This window comes from Neoarius graeffei, chromosome 13 (assembly GCF_027579695.1).
Source record: "Neoarius graeffei isolate fNeoGra1 chromosome 13, fNeoGra1.pri, whole genome shotgun sequence".
Lineage (NCBI taxonomy): Eukaryota > Metazoa > Chordata > Actinopteri > Siluriformes > Ariidae > Neoarius > Neoarius graeffei.
In genome coordinates, this window is record NC_083581.1 from 43,742,665 (window position 1) to 43,767,675 (window position 25,011).

The 25,011-nt window shown below is 42.2% G+C and overlaps 1 protein-coding gene across 8 annotated transcripts in view; it reads right to left on the reverse strand.

The window, feature by feature from the left end:
- Positions 1-24,720, reverse strand: part of tut4 (terminal uridylyl transferase 4) — a 68,298-nt gene extending 43,578 nt beyond the window's left edge. For 4 of the 8 annotated variants that reach the window (XR_009656154.1, XM_060937783.1, XM_060937784.1 and 1 more), the window contains exons 1-5: positions 23,803-24,720; positions 12,370-12,826; positions 4,778-4,914; positions 3,835-3,951; positions 1,798-1,975 (exon numbers count right to left, since the gene is read on the reverse strand). Coding sequence is in view for 7 of the 8 variants with exons in the window: in XM_060937783.1 (XP_060793766.1) it covers positions 1,798-1,975; positions 3,835-3,951; positions 4,778-4,914; positions 12,370-12,754 (817 nt within the window). In the remaining variant the exon portion in view is untranslated. Of the gene's footprint in view, positions 1-1,797; positions 1,976-3,834; positions 3,952-4,777; positions 4,915-12,369; positions 12,827-23,798 lie in introns of all 8 variants that reach the window. The other 4 variants (XM_060937782.1, XM_060937779.1, XM_060937781.1 and 1 more) reach the window with 4 other exon arrangements.
- Between the last annotated feature and the right edge of the window lie 291 nt (positions 24,721-25,011).

Genomic DNA, 25,011 nt, shown 5'->3' on the forward strand with positions numbered 1-25,011 from the left:
GTTTTCGCAGACGATGGTTTTCTGAAGTGCTCCTGAGCCCATACAGTGATTTCCACTACAGACATGTGTCTGCTTTTAATGCAGTGTGTCTCCTGAGGGCCTGAAGATCACAGGCATCCAGTGTCAGTTTTCAGCCTTGTCTCTTGCATACAGAGATTTCTCCAGATTCTCTGAATCTTTTACTGATCTTATGTGCCATAGATGATGTGATCCCCAAATTCTTTACAGTTTTACATTGAGGAACGTTATTCTTAAATCATTGCACTGTTTGCCCACGCAGTCTTTCACAGAGCAGTGAACCTCGCTCCATCTTTACTTCTGAGAGACTCCGCCTCTCTGGGATGCTCTTTTTATACTCAATCATATTTCTGACCTGTTGCCAAATTAGTTTTTTTTAAGCATTACATAACTTTTTCAGTCTTTTGTTGCCCCGTCCCAACTTTTCTGAAACATGTTGCTGAAATCAAATTCAAAATGAGCATATATTTTTCAAAAAACAATAAAATTTCTCAGTTTCAACATTTGGCATGTTGTCTTTGCATTATTTTCAATGAAATATAGGGTTTCCATGATTTTGCAAATCTTCACATTCTGTTTTGATTTATGTTTTACACAGTGTGCCAACTTTTTTGGAATTGGGGTTGTATGAAGTCTATTCTTGACTTGCAAGTGACGTCAAAGCGAAATAGAAACCCGGATGTCGGCCATGTTGGTGGAGATACAAATGCGGGGCTAAGCGGCATTCCATACAAAACATAGTCACACGTGAGCAATTCTCTTTGTTTTTCTACTGCTTTAAGTGTTCTTTTAGCTCTGCCATATCTTTGTGCTGTATATGGTCGTGGTCACAACAGTACTCGTGACCGTGGCACGTTCCGATTTTTTAGAATTCTGTCCACGATTCGGAAAAAGGGCGAGGGAACTCTGAGGTTTAGTATGGAGAGGAGACGAGCACGGCTGAACAACATCGGCAGGACTGATCTAACAGAGGATAAAACCAAAACAGCTCGTGTTTGCAGTAAATATTTTATCTCAGGTGAGATTCAAAAGGTCTCTCGATAATATCATGGCAGAATTTTATTTCGTGTTGCTAGAATTTTGCTATAAAACGAGAATTCTGTTGTCGTGGTTCACTCGGTCGTTGGTATAATTTTAACGTGTGTATTACCATTTCGCTTCTAGGAGCGCCAGCAAAATTATATGACAAACAATCCAGACTGGGCTCCCAGTCAGAAAATGGGCTGTGTTTCGTCCAAGGTCGGACTCGATTCTTCGGCAGCCAAACGAGATAGAACGCGATATCTGGGTACTCGATGGTTGGTAGAAGCGTCTTATCTTTAGAAAAGTCTGACTTTTTTAAATAATATGGGTCAAAACTACACATATCTATCTTCTCTTTGTATCGAATCTTTGCTCGATCATTCAAATCGTGGTAATACTGAGAAAATTCAACACTGTTTACAGACACACTTTCAGTGGCTGCCATCCTCGTTGTTTTGTATATCCACCATCATGGCTGACGCTCATGACGGAACACATTTTGATCACATGGTTGCAAGTCATCGATTTTGTTGACGTTATCAGCTATTCACTGATGGACTTGAGTGTAAAACTGTTCATGGCAGCTGCAGTCTTAAAGTTATCATGGCGATTGTAGTCCTCAGCCATCTTCTAAGTGTATCTTTAGACTGTCCATATGGGACCATCCTCCACAGAGGCGAGGCAGTGAAAACCTCAGCCAGAAGTAGGACATCAGGATGGATCAGGCAGATAGTCCGTGTGTGTGTGTATACACACCAGGTAGGTGTGTCTGGATGATCAGCTCCATGCGCCGCAGCACTGTGTTTCTCTGCTGGAACTCCTGCTCTGAGATGCCTTGTTCCTGCGCTGCCTCCATCACGGCCGAGTTCAGTGCTTGCAGGTGAGCTGGAGACGGAGAGGGTAATGAACGCAACTCGTTCTCCTCTTGCTTCTCCTACACACACACACACACACACACACACACACACTAAAAGCTGTGAATATCAGATGACACAGTGTTGTTTAAAAAACAAAATTATTTATAATGCTAAATATAGCATAATCTAACCCTGCCTGTTATCTGCACCGCCCCATTGTTTGATTTACAGGCTGTAAATGGTAAACACTTTCTAACCGTTAAAAACACGGAAAATTCTAAACATTAGAAGGTTGGGCCACACTCAGGAAGCAGGTGTTCTCTTTTGTTGAAAATAAATATTTGAAAATAAATATTTTGATTCAAGTGATGGTGGGGGGAAAAACAGCTCAGATTCAGTTGGTGGGGGGGAACAGGTTCGGATTCGGTTGTTGGGGGAACAGGTTCGGATTCGGTTGTTGGGGGAACAGGTTCGGATTCGGTTGTTGGGGGAACAGGTTCGGATTCGGTTGTTGGGGGAACAGGTTCGGATTCGGTTGTTGGGGGAACAGGTTCGGATTCGGTTGTTGGGGGAACAGGTTCGGATTCGGTTGTTGGGGGAACAGGTTCGGATTCGGTTGTTGGGGGAACAGGTTCGGATTCGGTTGTTGGGGGAACGGTTCGGATTCGGTTGTTGGGGGAACGATTCGGTTGTTGGGGGAACGATTCGGTTGTTGGGGGAACGATTCGGTTGTTGGGGGAACGATTCGGTTGTTGGGGGAACGATTCGGTTGTTGGGGGAACGATTCGGATGTTGGGGGAACGATTCGGATGTTGGGGGAACGATTCGGATGTTGGGGGAACGATTCGGTTGTTGGGGGAACGATTCGGTTGTTGGGGGAACGATTCGGTTGTTGGGGGAACGATTCGGTTGTTGGGGGAACGATTCGGATTCGGTTGTTGGGGGAACGATTCGGATTCGGTTGTTGGGGGAACGATTCGGATTCGGTTGTTGGGGGAACGATTCGGATTCGGTTGTTGGGGGAACGATTCGGATTCGGTTGTTGGGGGAACGATTCGGATTCGGTTGTTGGGGGAACGATTCGGATTCGGTTGTTGGGGGAACGATTCGGATTCGGTTGTTGGGGGAACGATTCGGATTCGGTTGTTGGGGGAACGATTCGGATTCGGTTGTTGGGGGAAGATTCGGATTCAGTTGTTGGGGGAAAGATTCGGATTCGGTTGTTGAGGGGGAAGATTCGGATTCGGTTGTTGGGGGAAAGATTCAGATTCAGTTGTTGGGGGAAAAGATACGGATTCAGGTGGTGGGGGAAAGACTCGGATTCAGTTGTTGGGGGGAAAACGATTTGGATTCAGTTGGTGGGGGAAGATTAGGATTCAGTTGGTGGGGGGAAGATTTGGATTCAGTTGGTGGGGGGAAGATTTGGATTCAGTTGTTGGGGGAAAGATTTGGATTCAGTTGGTGGGGGGAAAGATTTGGATTCAGTTGGTGGGGGGAAAGATTTGGATTCAGTTGGTGGGGGGAAAGATTTGGATTCAGTTGGTGGGGGGAAAGATTTGGATTCAGTTGGTGGGGGGAAGATTTGGATTCAGTTGGTGGGGGGAAAGATTTGGATTCAGTTGGTGGGGGGAAAGATTTGGATTCAGTTGGTGGTGGGAAAGATTTGGATTCAGTTGGTGGTGGGAAAGATTTGGATTCAGTTGGTGGTGGGAAAGATTTGGATTCAGTTGGTGGTGGGAAAGATTTGGATTCAGTTGGTGGGGGGGAAAGATTTGGATTCAGTTGGTGGGGGGGAAAGATTTAGCTTCTTTTTTCTTGTGGAACAAATTACACAAAATTTCATGAGATTTTGTGACTGAATTTTTACAAACAACCCTGTGGTAATTTTTTCAGTAATTTTGAAATGTGTGTGTGGTGTGGTGTGTGTGTGCTCTACCATGATGTTCTTCTTATGCCGTTTCTCTTTGATGTGTTTGTGAGCACCCTGGATGTTATCCACGTGAACTGAGCACAGTTTGCATAGATACTGGAAATTCGGGTAATCAGGGGACTGCTGTAGAAATCACACACACACACACACACACACACACACACACACACACACACTTAACAAAAAGCCCAGACATGCAAACTTGAAACCATTAACAGCTCATTAACTCCCAGCACTCATCCGCCACGTCTGCATACAGAATACCTATAATGCACTGCTTGAAAATAACGTGGGGTGTACGTAGTGAACAGGGTGTGAGAGTTGGGACACACCCACTCGATGTGTTAAATAACTATTACGAGAAAATATGAAAATGCTAACAACTCTCTCATCACTAATTTTTTACAGCTTTGTTTTGACAAGAATTATTTATTACCAAGTCTCCACTTATTTATTTTTTTTTCATCTGATTGTTCATTTAACTACGTAGTTAGTTGTAACATTATATTTTTAGTGATTGTTTTAGGATACCACAGAAAAGTAGCACGGTCTATTTTTATTGCCATTCAATGAATTATTTACATTACAAGGACCTGAGGATGGCACCGTTAACACGTCATATTGTAATATTTCTAGTATGGAAGGTCACGTGAGATTTTAACTCCGATCACTGGCTCAGATAATGTTACAAGGATGTCATCCTTAAAAACACACTTTTCTTTTGTATAAAAATTAGGAGTTTTCCCAAAAATCTCTGTCCTGTTTCCAAGACATGAAAATAAAATACTTTCCTTTTCTGAGTTCGACCTTTCTTTACCTTCAGTTCTTTTTTTTTCTCCAAAATGTAGCTCTGGTTATTATTTGTTCCAGTTTACTAGCTAAATTAAATATGGTATTTTATTCAATCTATAAATGAATCCCATGTTTAGTGAGGGAGTGAAGCTCTCACCTTGGTCAGTCTGTGGATGTAGTCTCTCTGAAGTCTCTCCTCGGCCTGTTTCAGTCCCAGCTGCTGATCAGAGGTCAGGTTTGTCTCGTCTGTGGCGTCAGAAATGCACTCCACCGGGCGTCTCGCCGACACCTCACCTGACGCACACACAGAAGCGTTCAGATTGCCGTTAGTGCCCAATTAAACCACACCATCGAGGAGAAATACAAAAAAAAAAATTAGAACAGACGTGTGAAGTGTTTTCACTAGTTTAGTACCAGTAAATCTGAGAAGTAAATGACATTTCCACATGCTTATATGGTACCATCGTGGATTTCCTGTTTGCAGAAACATAGGAGTCTGCAGTGATCTTTAACAGCAAGCCAGAAGTTATTTTATTTAAAAAAAAAAAAAAGTCACAAGAATGTTCACATTCCATCACACTGGATACCTTTCTAATACCCTGTCCACACTAGGGATTTTGTACAGATACGAAACTACTTTCGTACCACAACACCTGTCCACACTAGCAACTATACCGGTACTGTAGCGGTATGAAACCCACAAATGTATGGGTTTCATACCGGTACAGTATCGGTACTGTAGCGCTTCGCTGTAGTGTGGACAGATGAAGCGGCTCTGTATCGATACAAATATAACGCGCATGCGCAAAGTCACACACCTCAATCGATGTCTTCGCTGAATAAAATAGTGAAGAATGGAGATTCGTTTGTTTCTTTCTCAACTGCCTCGCGCGTTTTATACAATTCGACTGAATAAATGACCACCAGAAATACAGACTGTACAGTGACAACAAAAAGCACACACATGTTGTTTCATCCGTACGGAAGCCGAGAGAGGCCCTTCATATAATCCTTTTTATTTATTCACCTTGTTATCCCGAGATAACGACATAATTAATTCAGGATCTTGAGAAAACAACACAACTAATTCGAGATCTCGAGAAAACAAAACAATTATTTCATGATCTCGAGTAAACAGCTGAGAAATGGTTCATTCAGGTGCGCCAAGAGACTTGTGATATGCTGACTTTGGGGCTATTTCTCATTCTGTACAGACGCAACTTTGGTCATTAGAATGTCTGGAATAATTGATCACCTAATAAGGTAATATTTTGATCAGGGGTTGACACAGGGAGAGATTGCATTAAGTCTTTTAATAAGGGATCATTTCAAAATTAGTCCGCGGCACCTCTGCAGAAGACTGGCCCGGCTTCGTCTCTACCGACGGAGATACAGTGATCCAGCTGAGATCATGAAATAATTTTGTTTTCTCGAGATCACAGAATAACGGTTTTGTTTTCTCGAGATCTCGAAATAATGGATGCCATATATTCTCAGAAGGAAGTTACTCGGTAACCACGGAAACATTTTGCGCACGCGCATTTCAACTACCGTGAAAGAAAACCGCAAACATTTCTCGCTAGTGTGGACAGATGCACTAAACTGTACCGGTATACTTTGTATCGATACAGTTATACCACTATCGTACCGGTATAAGTGTGAACACAGCATTATGTTAATGGCTGTGGTTAGAGGACGTCAGGAGGGATAGGTTTGGGCCGTCATTGCAGCACCCATTTCCTCTATTAAATAACCCTCGTGGGCGGCACGGTGGTGTAGTGGTTAGCGCTGTCGCCTCACAGCAAGAAGGTCCTGGGTTCGAGCCCCGGGGCCGGCGAGGGCCTTTCTGTGTGGAGTTTGCATGTTCTCCCCGTGTCCGCGTGGGTTTCCTCCGGGTGCTCCGGTTTCCCCCACAGTCCAAAGACATGCAGGTTAGGTTAACTGGTGACTCTAAATTGACCGTAGGTGTGAATGTGAGTGTGAATGGTTGTCTGTGTCTATGTGTCAGCCCTGTGATGACCTGGCGACTTGTCCAGGGTGTACCCCGCCTTTCGCCCATAGTCAGCTGGGATAGGCTCCAGCTTGCCTGCGACCCTGTAGAAGGATAAAGCGGCTAGAGATAATGAGATGAGATGAAATAACCCTCGTATCAGTGACGGCAGCTCGCTAGTTAATTAATATGCCTAATTTATATTGTTTTAGCAAACTTACATACAGGCCTCGACATTAACTTTTTAATCCACTCATCCAAGCAGCAAGATTGTTCACTTGCCCTGACCATAACCTTTTAATTACTACGTATTTCCTAGGTCAATGAAAGTAAAGTGGTAAACAAAGTTTATCAAAAAACAGGTACAGTTATGATCATCATTATGCTTTAATGATCTATAATTTTTCAATAAAATTCAAACTTTAACTGTAACAATAAACAAAACCTCTCCAATGCCTCATGATGGTGCGTGTGTCGTTAAACCCATTACTTGATCTGCAGTGTTGAGGGTTCGACTCACCCAAACTCAAAGCTTCCGAAGAAAAAGTTAAATCTTGAAGTATAAATTAATTAAAAAAAACAAGACAGTTTAGAAAACATTGTGGTCACCAGGTGAAAGGAGACTCCTTTTTGAGTCACTTTGGTAGAAACTCACATTTCTTTCATATGACTGGTGTCTGTTCATCCTTTTCTCTCTTTGGGACTGGTATCTTTTTTACTTTTTTTTTTGATGAAATGAAACCGAAAGGAAACAAGCTGGACATGATAAGGGGGACAGAATCATGTTGTAAATGAAAACAAGCCATGAGTGAGCTTGGCACTGTCGCAATCGTCCCGCAAAAAGCTTTATGATATTTGTGATGGCTAATGTGAACCATACAAAAGAAAAATACAATAAATATCTGAATGAAATGAAGAGTCGCCATAGATATTTACTTTATTGAGGTATTTGATGGCCGTTTCTCTGATTTCGATGAATTCAGAGTCTAATAATCTATAATTCGATATTACGACGTGGTCTTTCCTCCACCTTTTTTCTTCGATTAAAAATTGTAAGGTCCAACACCGTATCACAGTTAATTACATTTTAACTTAATTACATTAAGCATGGTTTGTAGATTGCTCATTTTAGCGAAGCTAAGTCTGGTGCGTGGTGGTAAGGTGTTAGCATTCTTAGCTGAACAAGTCCCTTTGCTACGTTCACACTTACAGCATAATGATCTTTTATTGGGTTAATAAACGATATGGACAAATTTCTAATTTGTGAAAAAAAGAGCTGGTCCCACTGATGCACCAGTTCCCAAAAAAACAAAACTCCGTAAATATGACAAAAGTTATTTACAATACGGTTTTTCCGTTACTGGCACACTGGAACCACGTCCGCAATGTGCCGTTTGTGTGGAGGTGCTTGCCAATGACAGCGTGAAACACCTGTCTGGGTTTAAGCAGCAGTTAGTTTCTTATTTCAAGGGGACCCATTTGTTTGCATCACAAATGATTTGTCACTGCAAATGCAAGAGCAGCTTACTGAGCTGAAGAGTGACAGCAGGCTGAAGCACCTTTTTAGCACCACCTCTCTTACATCCTTCTGGGTCACACTGATGCAGGAGGACCCCCAGCTCTGTGACGCTGCCTTAAAAATTCTCCTACCTTTCGCCTCAACATACTTGTGTGAGGTAGGGTTTTCAAAACTGACCGCACTCAAAACTAAGTACCGCAATCGCGCACAGATTGAGGATGACCTGAGGCTGTGTTAACTGAGCCGAGAATTCACGAACTCTGCCAAACAAAGCAGGCTCATGTGTCACACTGAGACAGTTGTCAACACAACCTCCGGTACTCCGGTAGAGTTTGTTTGTTCGTTCATGTGTTTGTTCATTAGCAATTTTGCAGAAAAAAAAAAATGTACAGATGGATTTATATGAAAATTTTACTAGATACATGTCTTGGCCCAATGAAGAACTTAAATTTTGGAGGTGATCCAGAACCATGTCTGGATCCAGAAATTTTTAAAAGGATATAGGGCAAAATTGAACATTTTCAGTCTTGGACTGTGTTGTCTAACATTGTAATAATATAATAATACACAACAATTAAAAAAAAAACCAGCCCAATAATAATAATAAAAATAATAATAATAATAATAATAATAATAATAATAATAAAACCCCGATTCCAAAAAAGTTGGGACAAAGTACAAATTGTAAATAAAAACGGAATGCAATAATTTACAAATCTCAAAAACTGATCTTGTATTCACAATAGAACATAGACAACATATCAAATGTCGAAAGTGAGACATTTTGAAATTTCATGCCAAATATTGGCTCATTTGAAATTTCATGACAGCAACACATCTCAAAAAAGTTGGGACAGGGGCAATAAGAGGCTGGAAAAGTTAAAGGTACAAAAAAGGAACAGCTGGAGGACCAAATTGCAACTCATTAGGTCAATTGGCAATAGGTCATTAACATGACTGGGTATAAAAAGAGCATCTTGGAGTGGCAGCGGCTCTCAGAAGTAAAGATGGGAAGAGGATCAGCAATCCCCCTAATTCTGCGCCAACAAATAGTGGAGCAATATCAGAAAGGAGTTCGACAGTGTAAAATTGCAAAGAGTTTGAACATATCATCATCTACAGTGCATAATATCATCAAAAGATTCAGAGAATCTGGAAGAATCTCTGTGCATAAGGGTCAAGGCTGGAAAACCATACTGGGTGCCCGTGATCTTCGGGCCCTTAGATGGCACTGTGTCACATACAGGCATGCTTCTGTATTGGAAATCACAAAATGGGCTCAGGAATATTTCCAGAGAACATTATCTGTGAACACAATTCACCGTGCCATCCGCCGTTGCCAGCTAAAACTCTATAGTTCAAAGAAGAAGCCGTATCTAAATCTGATCCAGAAGCGCAGACGTCTTCTCTGGGCCAAGGCTCATTTAAAATGGACTGCGGCAAAGTGGAAAACTGTTCTGTGGTCAGACGAATCAAAATGTGAAGTTCTTTATGGAAATCAGGGATGCCGTGTCATTCGGACTAAAGAGGAGAAGGACGACCCAAGTTGTTATCAGTGCTCAGTTCAGAAGCCTGCATCTCTGATGGTATGGGGTTGCATTAGTGCGTGTGGCATGGGCAGCTTACACATCTGGAAAGACACCATCAATGCTGAAAGGTATATCCAGGTTCTAGAGCAACATATGCTCCCATCCAGACGACGTCTCTTTCAGGGAAGACCTTGCATTTTCCAACATGACAATGCCAAACCACATACTGCATCAATTACAGCATCATGGCTGCGTAGAAGAAGGGTCCGGGTACTGAACTGGCCAGCCTGCAGTCCAGATCTTTCACCCATAGAAAACATTTGGCGCATCATAAAACGGAAGATACGACAAAAAAGACCTAAGACAGTTGAGCAACTAGAATCCTACATTAGACAAGAATGGGTTAACATTCCTATCCCTAAACTTGAGCAACTTGTCTCCTCAGTCCCCAGACGTTTACAGACTGTTGTAAAGAGAAAAGGGGATGTCTCACAGTGGGAAACATGGCCTTGTCCCAACTTTTTTGAGATTTGTTGTCATGAAATTTAAAAATCACCTAATTTTTCTCTTTAAATGATACATTTTCTCAGTTTAAACATTTGATATGTCATCTATGTTCTATTCTGAATAAAATATGGAATTTTGAAACTTCCACATCATTGCATTCCGTTTTTATTTACAATTTGTACTTTGTCCCAACTTTTTGGGAATCGGGGTTGTAATAATAATAATAATAATAATAATAATAATAATAATAGCTTATCCATGGTTTTCCCCAAAGCGTTTTAGCGTATCGGGCCCGATACGCTTGCTCTGCCTGCCGATACGCTTAGTCGCTTTAGTTAAAATCCAATGCACTTAGATTTATACCGATACGTTAAATTTCCTACCCACAAGTAACTAGACACATAGGAGAGCAAATAACAGATCCATTTACATATTGATTGATGTGTGTGTTAAACAAGCCGTCTTTTTTCTAATGTTTGTGTTGATTCTGTCAAAGTAATATATCCGCGCGGTATGATGTAAACAAACTAATCTGTTGGCTACGTCAAGATCACGTGCTCAAACCGTCCAATAAAAATATCGAAAGAAATCATCAGACATCCCAGAATTTTCCGATTCATTATAAGCGATCTCATTGGCTGCCGATGTTGTCCTCCACCAGACGGACAAAGTGACTGATTTTAATAAGCTAGGAGAAGACTCGCTGCACAATTTGATCCACATCAGCATGGATGACGGCGAGATGGACTATGAGAGGGTTGGCCAACATTGGGCCAAGCAAAAGCCAAGGAGAATTAATCTGCTTTAAAGGAGCAGAAAACGTAATTCATTAGTTTGGGTTTGCAGAAAGATTACGTACTTATAAACACTCTCACGAAGTAAAGTTGTCCAAATGTATCAAATATAGCATAATTTCAAATAATAATCGTAAGCATTTTTGGCAGTGTGATGTCACTGGGATCCATTTAACAAAAGGCGGCTCCGGATTATTCTTTTGTTAAAGGCTCACAGTGACATCACACTGACAAATATGCTTATCGTTATTGTTCAAAATTATGCTACATTTGACACTTAACACAATCTCTTCATGAATGTTTTTATAAGTACATAATCTTTCTGCAATCTTAAATGTATGAATTAAGTTTTCTTTCCCTTTAAATATGTTTTAATCTTAATCTAGTCCATTTAATAAAGTGCCAAAATTTAAACTTTATAATATGCAGTTGCCTTTCTTTTCTTTTCAGTGCATCTTAGTTCTACATATATTACGGTAATTGCATCAGAAACATTCTAAATCATTACAGTTATAGTAATACAGCAACTTATTTTAAGGTGGCAGGTCTTAGGCTCAGATCCCTTTGTGATCAACAGGAGGTCATGATGATCGATTCTCTTCATTGGATTGCGTAAGATGGAGCAAACCGCTGTTCATATTTTCATGCACATTTTTGTTACAGCACGACTTGAACATAGATCATTAAGGGATCCCTGTAGATTGAAAATCTATCGTAGACCTCAGTAATCTATAACAAAACAGTTTAACTTGCATGTTGAACTTTAAGGTGAAATTTCAAATGTGTACACATTAATACTGTTTAGGTCAGAAATCATTGAAACACTGGTAAAATCTATCCTATAATCATGGATCGAAAACCTCTCAGAGACCCTGAAAATGCAGCTGAGAGCATCTATTTTCAAAAAATTTTGCGGGGCGGGCATGCCCCCGGACCCCCCTAGTTTCGCTTTGCGCTGTTGGCACTCAATTGTCTGTGTTTTATCATGCCAGAATTTAGGGCTTTAATTTTTTTCTGGGGAAAACACTGCTTATCTATATTTTTTTTTTCGGGGGGGATCGCAAATGTTTGAGTACCACTGGTTTAGCCAAATAGCACTCCTTAGTGCTAATCCATTGTAAGACACAGAGACCATTTTATTCAACATCAAACCTGTTCCTAAATAAACATTCTGATAAGATTTTTCTGTCAGATTATAAACATGTAGCATCAGGTTGCTAAGCTAATCAGATCGTTCTTCTACAAAATGGTTGTGAGCGTGTCCATTTTTGTTTAGAAATACTAAATCTGAGTCCTATATGTGTAAAACATTACAAACAAACAAAAAAAATGCAAGATGTGAATAAGATACTGGTGAAATACAGCAATTAATGATCACACACACACACACACACACACACACACACACACCTGTGTGTCTGTCCTTCACTGCAGGCCTGGGGGTTTTACTTGATGATGCGCTGTTCTCCTTAGGGCTGAGTGGAGTGAGGTTTCCACCTCTGACCCCCTGCTGAGTCTGAGACCTGGCTTTGCCTCTCTCCCCTGAGCCCGTCCTCCCAGTCAGCCTGCGCGCTTTGCTTCTGCCCACCTCCTGAGGGCTTCCTGCTGGCCCTTTGCCCCCGGCATGCCCACCCTGCCCCTCCTCCTTCACTCTGGATGCTGCGGTGTTTTTATTGCGATTTGGTGTTTTGGCGTTCTCTCGTTCCTTCTGCGCTCTGGACGAAGCCTTGCTCCCACCCGAGCGAGACGGCTTGCCGGACTTCAGCGGGCTTTTGGTCTCATCCATAGTGCTCATGTTGTGCGTGTGTGAGAGTAACTAAAAAAATTTAAGAAGGAAATTAAAATAAAATAGGCCAGAGGCTCAAACCTGGAGGGAGAGAGACAAAGGTTTTGTTATTTTATTTCAGTCTTCAGGATTGAAAATGTAGAACTCTAGATCACAAATCAGACATCGTACTAACTTCATAGGAAATATTTTAACTATTTATATTCATGTTGACCTACTGTTGCCTTGTGGGCGTGGCCTAAATTAGTACAACCAGACATTTCATCAAAAGTTTCAAGTTATCATAATGGGAGCTTAACAGAGGAGGAATTTACTCAGTGATTTTTTTTTTTTTTCTTTGACCAATTTTTTTTTTCTTCAATGCTGCTGAGTTAAAGCTAGTCAGGGAAAAAAAAAAGCATCCCATAAACAGATCATCTCAAAATGTCCCACAGACACAGAGAGATGAAAATGAAAGGAAAACAGAGTTGTTGGGGTTTGGGCTTGTGTGATATGATCACAAAATATATCATCAAGACATGAAGGTCAGTCAGTCCAGAAAATTGCAAGAACTTTGAATGTATCTTCAAGTGCAGTTGCAAAATCCATCAAACGCTCTGCTGAAACTGGTCCTCACGAGGGCCGTCCCAGTAAAGGAAGACCAAGACTTAGGGCCTCTGCATGCTCTTGTGACAAGGCTTTCGCAGATAGCTTTTCGCAGACAGTTGTAATTTATCGTTGAGCGGGGAGTAATAGGCGTGTGCGATGTTATTCACCGCCACAACACAAGAGGGCGCGAAGTCGCGAAATTGCTAGGAGTAGTTGGTGGGTGTGGTTAGTGGAGTGTTTATCCTCCGGTTACTTATAATGACTAGAACTGGAGTCGTATAGATGTACGTACTTCCTCACTTCCTCGATCAACCGCTCTTCGTGCTGCTCCATCTTCGCTCGTGTTTTTAAAAATGGCGGTCGTGAAAACAAACCAAACCGGGAAAGTAGGGAAGCGGAAGTGCGTGTACAGCGGATGTAGAGTGGACCAATCAGAGCCCTCTTGTCTGTGACGCTGTCTGCGAGGCTTCTGCGATGGTCACAATTTTTGGGAGGTGCGCGCAGAGCGTCTACGAGGGGGGGGGGGGGGGGGGCACCTACGCAGACGCCATCTGCGAGGACTGCGTTGTCAGCATAAACTGGCCTTTAGTCTGCTGCAGAAGACCAAGTTCATTAGAGTCAGCAGCATCAGAAACCGGCAATTAACATAATCTCAGATTCGAGCCTACATGAATGCTTCACAGAGTTCAAGCAGCAGACACGTCAACATCAACTGTTCGGAGGAGACAGCGTGAATCAGGCCTTCATGGTCAAATTGCTGCAACAAAACCACTACTGAGGGGGGCCAATACGAAGAAGGAAATTGCTTGGGCCGTGAAACACAAGGAATGGCCATTAGACCAGTGGAAATCCGTACTTTAATCCCATGAGACCAAATTTGAGACTTTTGGTTCTTTGTGAGACACAGAAAAGGGGAACGGATGGTATCTGCATGTGTAGTTCCCACTGTTACGCATGGAGCAGGTGGTGTGATGGTGCTTTGTTGGTGATGCTGTTGGCAACTTATTCAAAATTGAAGTTTAACCAGCGTCACTATCACGAGCATTCTGCAGCAACATGCCAACCCACCTGTTTTACACGTTGTAGGACCATCATTTGTTTTTCAGCAGGACAATAACCCAAAACACACTTTCAAGTTACATAAGGACCATTTATATATAAAATTAATTTATATTCCATTCGCATAATGCGTACATACATCACCACGATCATCCAACAAGAACAGTCAGCTCATTTGCATCCACATCAATTAGCCTACAGAGCGAAGAGGTCCACAGATGCCACCATTGCCACAGCTCTTCACAATGCAGTGTCCCACCTTGAACACCAGGGGGAGCTATGTGAGGACCTTTATGCATTTGAGCACTGCATTGACCACAATCACCCCAGGCAGACTGGTCACTGACTTGGGACTCTCTCAACCCATCTGTCATTGGATCAAGGACTTCCTGACCAACCACCCTCAGTCTGTTAGAACAGGCCCACACCTCTCCCACTAGCGCTCCACAGGACTGTGTACTGAGTCCCCTTCTCTACACCCTCTACACACGACAGTACCCCCCCATCCACTCTGCCAACACCGTTATTAAATTCACGGATGACACCACCATGGTTGATCTCATCTCCGGAGGAGACGAAACAACTTACAGAGAACGAATCCAAAGACTAGCAGTGTGGTGTTCAGACAATAACCTCATCCTGAACATGTCTAAAACAAAGGAACTCGTTATTGATTTTCAGAAAAACAAGGCAGGCTCAGAACCATTCAATCAATGGGGAATGTGTGGAAAGGGTACCCAATTTCAAGTTCTTGGACACACACATCACTGAAGACCTCTCCTGGTCCACCAACACCACCGCAGTGGTCAAGAAGGACCAGCAGTGGCTCCTCAGGGCAAACAACCTGGAGCAGAAGCTGCTGGGATCCTTCCATCACTGCTGCATTGAGAGTGTGCTAGCTTACTGCATCTCCACATGGCATGCCAGCAGCGTTCCCCCTGGGTTCAGAAAAATATTCGCCACTTTTTTCCTTGAAAAATCAAGTCAAAGTAGTATTCTTCACTTTTTCTTCACTTAGTCTGTATTTTTTTCTTAGTTACTGACTTATCAAAGTGGACTTAATGCAGGTTTATACCAACCAAACTGGCACAACTCTAGTCTGGTTAACACCAGACCATATCACAAGTGAAATATGGTCTGGAATCCGCCTATTGAATTTCTCGTAGGGGAGGTGTGGTTTACGATTGTCAACGGCCGTTTATTGGACGTTGCGAATGTCTATCATTTGGCGTACCCGGTGACATAGTTAGAGCGACGAAGAAGACGAAGAGGCGAAGAAAGACTGTAACGCCAAACGCTGTTCTTTTTTTAAAACAAACTTTCGCTCTAAACTATTCAGAACAGTGTCTAAAGCTTGATCGAAAGTTTGGTTCGTATCGCTCGCCGCCATGTTAAATGTGATCCGTAAACAGTCCCAAATAAACTACAAGCTTCTGTTTGTCGAGTAGTACGCGTCACTGTCTTTCCACCCCTCCCCACTCTCTGATTGGCTCCCTAACACAGGCGAGCCTTTAGACCATAGTTTCCATGCTGTCTTTTCAGATCGGAATGATTGTGCAAAGCAGCATGGGATTTCCCAGGCTAGCACAACTCCAGGGCTCGACATTAACGCTTGTCCGCGACAAGTGATACTTCATGTCGGACAAGTTCATCGTCTCAGTTACTTGTCCGATCGGACAAGTGCCAAAATACACCGATATTCGGGTTACATATCAAATTTATCAGTTTATTCACATGATTTCCGAAGCATCTCACTCGACATATTGTTTTGATGAATCACCGGATGTTTCTATTCGGAAAGAGCGATGTGCGCATGCGCAATATTCCACTTGCAAAACCGGCCAATACCGCTTCGTGTATTTGAGCTGAAAAGTAAACGGTCGTTTATGATTGGTTTTAATCATGTCATACACGTGGATTTGTTGGCGGGATCATTATTCAACTGTATATTTACGTTGAGTATGTGGTAATTTCCAAATCTTTGAATTGGCCTGGCTTGGAATGTGCGCCTGCATGCGTGTGGATTGACGGGGAGTGAGGTAGGAGTGGGGAAAGTTATCTAGGACAGGGCTTTTCAAAGTGTGGGAGAGTCAGCCCCCCCCTCAGAGAGCAAATAAACAACAGCGCCCCCCCACAATTTTTGTTGTTGCTATACTTAATGCTCCATTCGTATTTTAAAAAATGGTTGTTGTACACATTTTAATTTTTTTCTTTTACACATTTTAAATATCTGTGCTTTTTTAAACATCTTTTTTACACATTTTAAACATCTGTGCTTTTTAAAACATCTTTTTTTACACATTTTAAATATCTGTGCTTTTTTAAAACCTGTTTTTTACACATTTTAAACATCTGTGCTTTTAAAAAAAAAACATCTTGTTTTACACATTTTAAACATCTCATAGCATCGTTAGCTGGCACCTCTTGGCAGACAACACACTCAGTGCGTTTACATGCACATCCAAATCGAGCTGCTGTCGGTAATCGAGCAAAGGGTCCCAGCAGGGGTGCCAGAGAAATCCAATCCTACATGCACACAAGGAAATCGAGCTATTGTGTGAGGTACATTGTGCACCCGAGCCACAGGTGGCGCTACACGCCCCATCGTGTTGGTACACTTCCGGTTGTTGTCATGAAGAAGAGCTATTCAAGAGTGTAAACAAAGTTATCAGTTCCGTGTTCACAAGAAATTTTACTGGTCTAAATCACTACAGATTGCTCTAATGACAGATTTGATGACATTTCCTGTACATTTTATCTTTTTATTACATCCACCTGCCAAGGGACTACAGGTGGAAATTAGCATGTATTGCTATAACCTGGTACAGACATCTGTCCTTACCACAAGGATAATGTTTAATTTGTACACTGTCCCTTTTAAAAATAAAATAAACTCTAAACTCTAAGAGGAGTGTTTGTAGTTTGTATGTACGAACAGCAGTGTTCCTAATAAAGTGGGCGGCTAAGGTGACGTGTCATGCCGACCGAGGCTGTTTTTTTTTTTCCGACCGAGGCTGTCGTGTTTCCCGCTTGTGGTCTCGTCACTCGTCACTCCCGGAAGGGGCAGTGCTGAAGTAAGTAGCTCGACTACGTAGCTCGATAGGGTTTACATGCACTAAGTAGCTCGGCAAAAATCGCATAATCTAGGTCGCGTAGCTCGATTACGAGAAATCAAGTTCGGTTCAATTTCAGCCGAGCTAAGGTGTTTCCATGCCATTTAGAACTTCGATTTCAGTCGAGCAACGGCAGAAATTCGATTTTCTCTATGTGCATGTAAACGCACTGACTGTGGCAGTGGAGCATCTTCAGATCCAGTCCATGAAAATCCAAACTTTAAATAATCGTGCTCATACTTCCTTCTTCTTTTGCTTGGCCCAGACTCTGTCTCCTCACTCACTGTAGCTTTAGGTACTAAAAATCGATCCATTTTGTCTCTGGCAAAGGCTAGCTGAAGTTCGCTAAATGTCCGCAATAGTAACTTATTCTGGTTTATTTTTCCTCACGTTGCGCCCCCCCTGAAGAACTCTGGCGCCCCCTAGGGGAGGCGCGCCCCACACTTTGAAAAGCCCTGATCTAGGAAATACCAAGCTGTCAAATGGCTGCTAATTAGGTTACCGGCTGTAGTAATTAACTAATTAGTAATGGGAGTTTAGGGATTTGAAACATAGGGCTCTATAATTTAGATATAATTATGGATTATTTGAAATTATCTTTTTTTACCATTAAATACCATACAGGAGCCACACTGAATAATTAGACAACAACAATTAATCAGTGGTAGTCTGGTTAACACCAGACCATATCACAAGTGAAATATGGTCTGGAATCCGCCTATTGAATTTCTCGTAGGGGAGGTGTGGTTTACGATTGTCAACAGCCGTTTATTGGACATTGCGAATGTCTATCATTTGGCGTATACGTAGCCCATGGCCAATCATGGCAGTTGTACCCGGTGACGTAGTTAGAGCGACGAAGAGGCGAAGAAGAGAAGGAAAGAGAAAGAGAAGGCAAAACAAAAATAGGAAAACAATGGCACCGAACGATTACTGCCGTTTGTGCAAGACAAATATGAGAGAAGCTGGACCCTCCGTCCAGCTTGATCGAAAGTTTGGTTCGTATCGCTCACCGCCATGTTAAATGTGATCCGTAAACAGGCCCAAATAAACTACAAGCTTCTGTTTGTCGAGTAGTACGCGTCACCGTCTTTCCACCCCTCCCCACTCTCTGATTGGCTCCCTAACTCAGGCGAGCCTTTAGACCATAGTTTCCATGCTGTCTTTTCAGATCGGAACGATTGTGCAAAGCAGCATGGGATTTCCCAGGCTAAATCAGTGGAGGATATATATTCAAAATTAATAATTTAAAAATGAAAATATATATAATTTTAATTTTCTGGTTTTCAATTTCTCATAATAACTGATGGAGTCCAACTGATGGAGCAGAACTCAAGGGTTGATAGATGAAGATGAATAGAAACTTTATTTGTATCCATTCATCTGAGAGTCAATAGAGGTGTGGAGGTTTTCATAAGATATATTATCTTGTCATTTGATAACTAGATTTCAGTGAATAATAATCAGTGATTTACAGTATTAATCAGTCAATTTTGTTATCAGTTGTTTTTATTTGTAGCATTGTTATTTGTTTCTCTTGTCCAAACTAGTGATATCTCAAGTCATAAATTTTATGATAATGTTAGTTTTTGTGATATTTGTTACTGAACTGCAGAGTACTGATCTGTGTATATATAACGGTTAGGGTTTCTGGATCTCATACTATAGTTATTTTGTTCTTAAAATTGTATGTTCATAATTTCTACTCTATTGGAATATATTGCTTCTGAACTTCGGCAGAATAATTGGTGAATTATGGTATCAATCAGTCTGTTTTACTATATTTTTGAACTTTTGCCTCAGTATATCAAGTATTGATTACTTTTGATTTATAGATATTATGCATATGCTGTGAATTCGGAAACAAATGCCATAAAGATTGTTGGGTTACAAATAGTTTTTGTGTTTTTCTCAAATATTTCTTCGGACAAGTCAACTTCACATTCAGACAAGTAAATTTCCTTTCAACTTGCCCGACAGGACAAGTGGTTTCAAAAGTTAATGTAGAGCCCTGAATTCAAATATTTGTACAGACACAGCAAGGCGTCTCCACGACATAAAACTAAGGCTCCACTCCAGCCTTAAAAAGAAAGATTTGATTTTGGGCCCCTGTGCACCATCAAGTTAAAATAAACCTCTTTAGTTTGGGCTTCCTGAAGGTTATTTTAGCAGGGAATTATTCAAAAGCAGTATTAGGACTCCCTTTAGCTTTTACTTCAACACAAAACTTGATTTACAATTGAACAGAGTCGTGAAGAGTCTTGGAACAACCAACAGTGAAGGAATCCAAATTTCCCGTCGATTTATGAACCGAACACAGAACGACACTGTGGTTTACATCATACGTTCGCCACGGGGACTCAACACGCCATGCCCCTCGAAACATAGCTCCCTTCAGTCGCTTGCCAACTGACGGCACTTTCACTTTGACGTTTTTTACTGACACTGCCCAGTGTGCTTGGGGACAGTCAAGGGTCTGAGTGCCTCCCCCGTGGCTGTTTTGGCCCTTAAATCTTCTTCAGTGCTTGAAGAAGCTTGCTCAAAAAACTTTGTCAGTTTAGACTGTGCCACTGTTTGATTCACACGGAGATAATTACACCACCACACCAGGTGAATTAAGACGTAGTCCGATTGGTCAAAAGCTTGGCGGTCGTTTGGTCATTATTTGTAGTCAGCTTTTATTGGTCACAAGCACGTGCTCATTGTTTACACTCTGGCTTTTCTCAAAATGAATTTCTATACAAGATGATTTATGATAACGATAAAGATGACAAATACATTTGTCACGATGACAACTGCTAGTAATTTTCTCTTCGTCACTAATGGATTATGTTCATCAGTGACGAGCGCCAGTGGGAACCCTGTATGCCAGTCGCTCAGCTGTGGACAGGAAGGCCCTTCAGAGGGTCATGAACAGCACAAAGATGATCACTGGCCGTGCACTGCCTTCCCTGGAGGACATTTTCTCTTCCCACTGTCAGGATAAGTGCTGATTGGTTACGAAGTTGCACTATTGTTCCATTCATTCTTACAACACGATGATACAGTGGCTTCACCACTCGTTCTTGTGTACCTTTGATAACGCGAGATCAACTGCTCGTATCGCGAGATCATGATTCGCCATTGTGGTGATTGGAATGCTTATGCGTATGCGCAGTGCGCTATTGTTCCACTCATTCTCACAACACGATGATACAGTAACTTCACCACTCGTTCTTGTTTACCTTTGATAACGCAAGATTAGTGCTGCATACCTAAACTCACATTCAGGTTCAGGTCCGGACTCAAGTCCAGAGGTTCAGGTTCAGGTCCGGACCTGAACCCATGGCTTGTGTGAGTAACTAAAGTGAACTTATTGTAAGCTAAGTAATTATCAATTGAAAATTTGAAATAAACTCATAATCAACTCAAATTCAAACTCGTCCGGTTTACTGTGTTCCAAGACTTCCAACTTGTGTCTACATTTCTCTACAAAGTACAAATGTAAAACAAAAAAAAAGTTACATACACTTTTTGCCACTTAGTCTACAAATGACTTATGACAGCAACTAGAGTGAACTACTACAAAGTACAAACATTTATTTCATTTACCAAACTAAAGTAACCAAACAGTCCCTGAGCTGACTGAGCCTAAATCCCTAAAACTTTGCTGAAAGGTAGAGTGTAGAGCAGACTATACGCATTACACTACTATACACAGGTTACACTTTGCAGTATCTAGTGGCAGTTTCGTCACATGCTCCCACACCTTACTGGATTTAAAGACCCGCGGCATTGTGTTTACATGACCCGTGACGCCGTAGACCAGACAAAGGAGTTAGCTACACTACCAAATATCCAATATGGCGACCACAGAAGCACACGCTGTCCACGCTGTGTCCAAGCCAATCACATCGCTAGCTTCCCTTGACGTCACACACATTTTGCGAGCAGTTGCGACATTTTGCGAGACTTCGTGAGTTCAGTAATGGCCGCCATATCAGAAGCTGACACAAGTTTTTCGTCTTTTCTCAGCGCAAATTTCTCGATCTATGGAAGGTTTTAGATGGTTTAGAACAAAAAGGAGAACATACGTAAGTGTTACTATTTTTGCAAGTCCAAGTACCAGTTCCCGACATTCCGGTTTTAACCGGACTTGAACCGAAACTTTTTACAAGTCCAGTACCAGTTCGGCGTACCGGTACGCAACACTACGCAAGATCAACTGTTCGTATCGCGAGATCACAATTCGCCGTTGTGGTGATTGGAATGCTTATACAAATGTGCAGTGCGTTATTGTTCCACTCATTCTTACAACATGATACAGTGGCTTCACCACTCGTTCTTGTTTACCTTTGATAACGCGAGATCAACTGTTCGTTTCGCGAGATCACGATTCGCCGTTGTGGTGATTGGAATGCTTATGCGTAGTGTGCTGTTATTCCATTCATTCTTACAACACGATGATACAGTGGCTTCACCACTTGTTCTCGTGTACCTTTGATAACGCGAGATCAACTGTTCGTATCGCGAGATCACGATTCGACGTTGTGGTGATTGGAATGCTTATGCGTGGTGTGCTGCTGTTCCACTCATTCTCACAACACGATGATACACTGGCTTCACCGCTACGAGGCAGTAGCCACAAAAAGCTAAAGAACTTAACATCAAGACTTTATTGCTGACGGTATTAACTTCAACATAAAATAGACATGCGTGTAAACAACAGAATTTTGCAGCAAATCACAAAAAAAAAAAAAAACTTTCACTTCTTCGACTTGTTATATTTTGGCTTTAAAGCTATTTGAAACAGAATTGAAAAATTCCTGGAATGCCTTCTAAAATCACTGGTGGTGTTTTCGCCCCAGGTGCAACATCACTCAGTGCGTTTACATGCACATCCAAATCGAGCTGCTGTCGGTAATCGAGCAAAGGGTCCCAGCAGGGGTGCCAGAGAAATCCAATCCTACATGCACACAAGGAAATCGAGCTATTGTGTGAGGTACATTGTGCACCCGAGCCACAGGTGGCGCTACACGCCCCATCGTGTTGGTACACTTCCGGTTGTCGTCATGAAGAAGAGCTATTCAAGAGTGTAAACAAAGTTATCAGTTCCGTGTTCTCCATTGCTTGTTTTTCTCCCGTCCATGAATTTTAATATATTCAACTCCTTAAGCTGAATGAGCATGAACTCTGTCTCCTCATTGCTCCAGAAGTGCACGTTTCTGCTCGCCATTTTCTCTTCTTCGTTTGTTCCTCCTGACCTTTTCTGCTGCTCGCTACTACTGTTGTCATGCCGACCGAGACTGTCGTGTTTCCCGCTTGTGGTCTCGTCACTCATCACTTCTGGAAGGGGCAGTGCTGAAGTAAGTAGCTCGACTACGTAGCTCGATAGGGTTTACATGCACTAATGGCCCTTTTCCAGCTCACTTCAGCCAGACACGGCTCGCGTTTCGACTACCTCAGTGCAGCATGACTCAGCTCGCTTCAGCCTTACTTAGCACCCAAAACTCGCGCGGTTTTGGAGTGGGGCTGAAGCGAGCCAAACCGAGCCGAGTGGGGCTAGGGGCGTGAGGAGACACTCCCCTGTGTACTGATTGGTGAGGAGGAGTGTCCTCGCATGCCCACACACGCCCCGCGAGCACGCTGGGATCTGTAAACACCGTAAACCCGGAAGGAGAAGAATTATGAATTACGAGAATTTCTGAAGCCTTATGCGCCTCGCCTCATCTATACGCTCTTGCCAGTATCTGTTGGCGTTGTCGGTGACAACAAGCCACAGCACCAAGACCAGCAACACTAACGACTCCATGTTTATTGTTTACTATCTGGGTCGTGAGACTACCGCTTAAAAGCTCACTGATGTCACTGTTTGCGCTGCCTAACGACATCACGTGACGTCCACCCACTTTCGCTAACTCCACCCAATGTGTCCACCCACTTCCAGCCAGCACGGTTCAGCGCGGTTGTAGTCGAAATGCAACTCCAACAGCCCCGCTCAGCTCGACTCAGCACGGCATGGCTCAGCACAGCTCAGCCGCGTTGGTAGTGGAAAAGCGGCATAAGTAGCTCAGCTAAAATCGCATAATCTAGGTCGTGTAGCTCGATTACGAGAAATCAAGTTCGGTTCGATTTCAGCCTAGCTAAGGTGTTTCCATGCCATTTACAACTTCGATTTCAGTCGAGCAACGGCAGAAATTCGATTTTTTCTATGTGCATGTAAACGCACTGACTGAAGATGGGGTGAGCACACCGGGGACTAAACCACCAGAAACCCTGTGTGGGTGTAGAAGTGTGTATGGAGATATATATACCTACTTATTTTGCTCTGGCTGCTTCTTGTTTTGTTGCGTCAGTGCAGCATTCGGACCGCAAAACACTTTCGTTCTACTCTGGGCAAAGTGCAGAAAGGAGTTCCGGTTCTGACTCTGACCATCAACCAATCAGAACACGCAGCTCATTTGCATATGGAAATGAGAGCACCGAGTGTGTGTGGATTACAAGCACAATTTCCGCGAAATAACCAGTCGGAAACGTAACGAAAATGAACTAGAGTGTAAGATCATAATAAAAACAAGAATATTAACACGTTATCATGATTAAAATTTTGATTAAAAAAAAAAGGTCATTTCAGGTGGGCCTGGATCAAAACAAAAACTAAAGCCATACTTGGGTACACACGAGCGCACAAACAATAAATCAATTCAACCTCCTTAATCCATACTATAATTAACACTTTTAATATCAAGCATTCGGGTACAGATCAAATGCATCACTAATAGTGCACTAATACTATTGGTTTATCGGAACAATGCTAAGCTAGCTAGATCACTAACACAACAAGGTGAGCTGTGAAGTTTTATAGCGCTGCGATTTCAGTCTCCTGTTCATTTAAACCTCAGTGGCTTTTCAACCTGACAAGAGTTCATATATTTATCTTTACAAGCTCCAAACTGTGCTTTTTGTTTATTTATTTATGTAAAACCGGAGCTGTGCTTGCCAATGCTACCCCGCTAGCTCAAGAACTGTGTACCTTTAAAGTTTAACACTCACCAAAATGCACAAATCCGAAATAAATTACCAGCACACACTCCATACAAGCATGATGAGCTTATTTTAAGATTCTCCTGTTTACTTTTAGTAAAACCTCTTTTTAATTACTAATTAAACGCGGCCCATTTCTCCGCTTATGTTTTTGTTTTGCTCATTCAAGGCCCCGGACGCCATGTTAACACCTCACCGAGGTGCATTATGGGTCATCCTGTCAGTGCTGAAGAGCCTGTGGGTCGTGTCTCAAATTACCTCAGGTTCACTGTATAGTGCACACTGTTTTTGTTAACCGAGTCTCAAATCTAGTACGCAGTTATAAAATTGTAGATCAAGTCGACAGCTAATACTAAAATTATGATTACATCCAAATTCTCTAGAGTAAATTTATGCAAATTAATATTTCAGTACAGTATATAGACACCCTTAGTAGTCCGGAACAGACTATTTGGACGTAATCGGATGTTATTATGGAAGGTG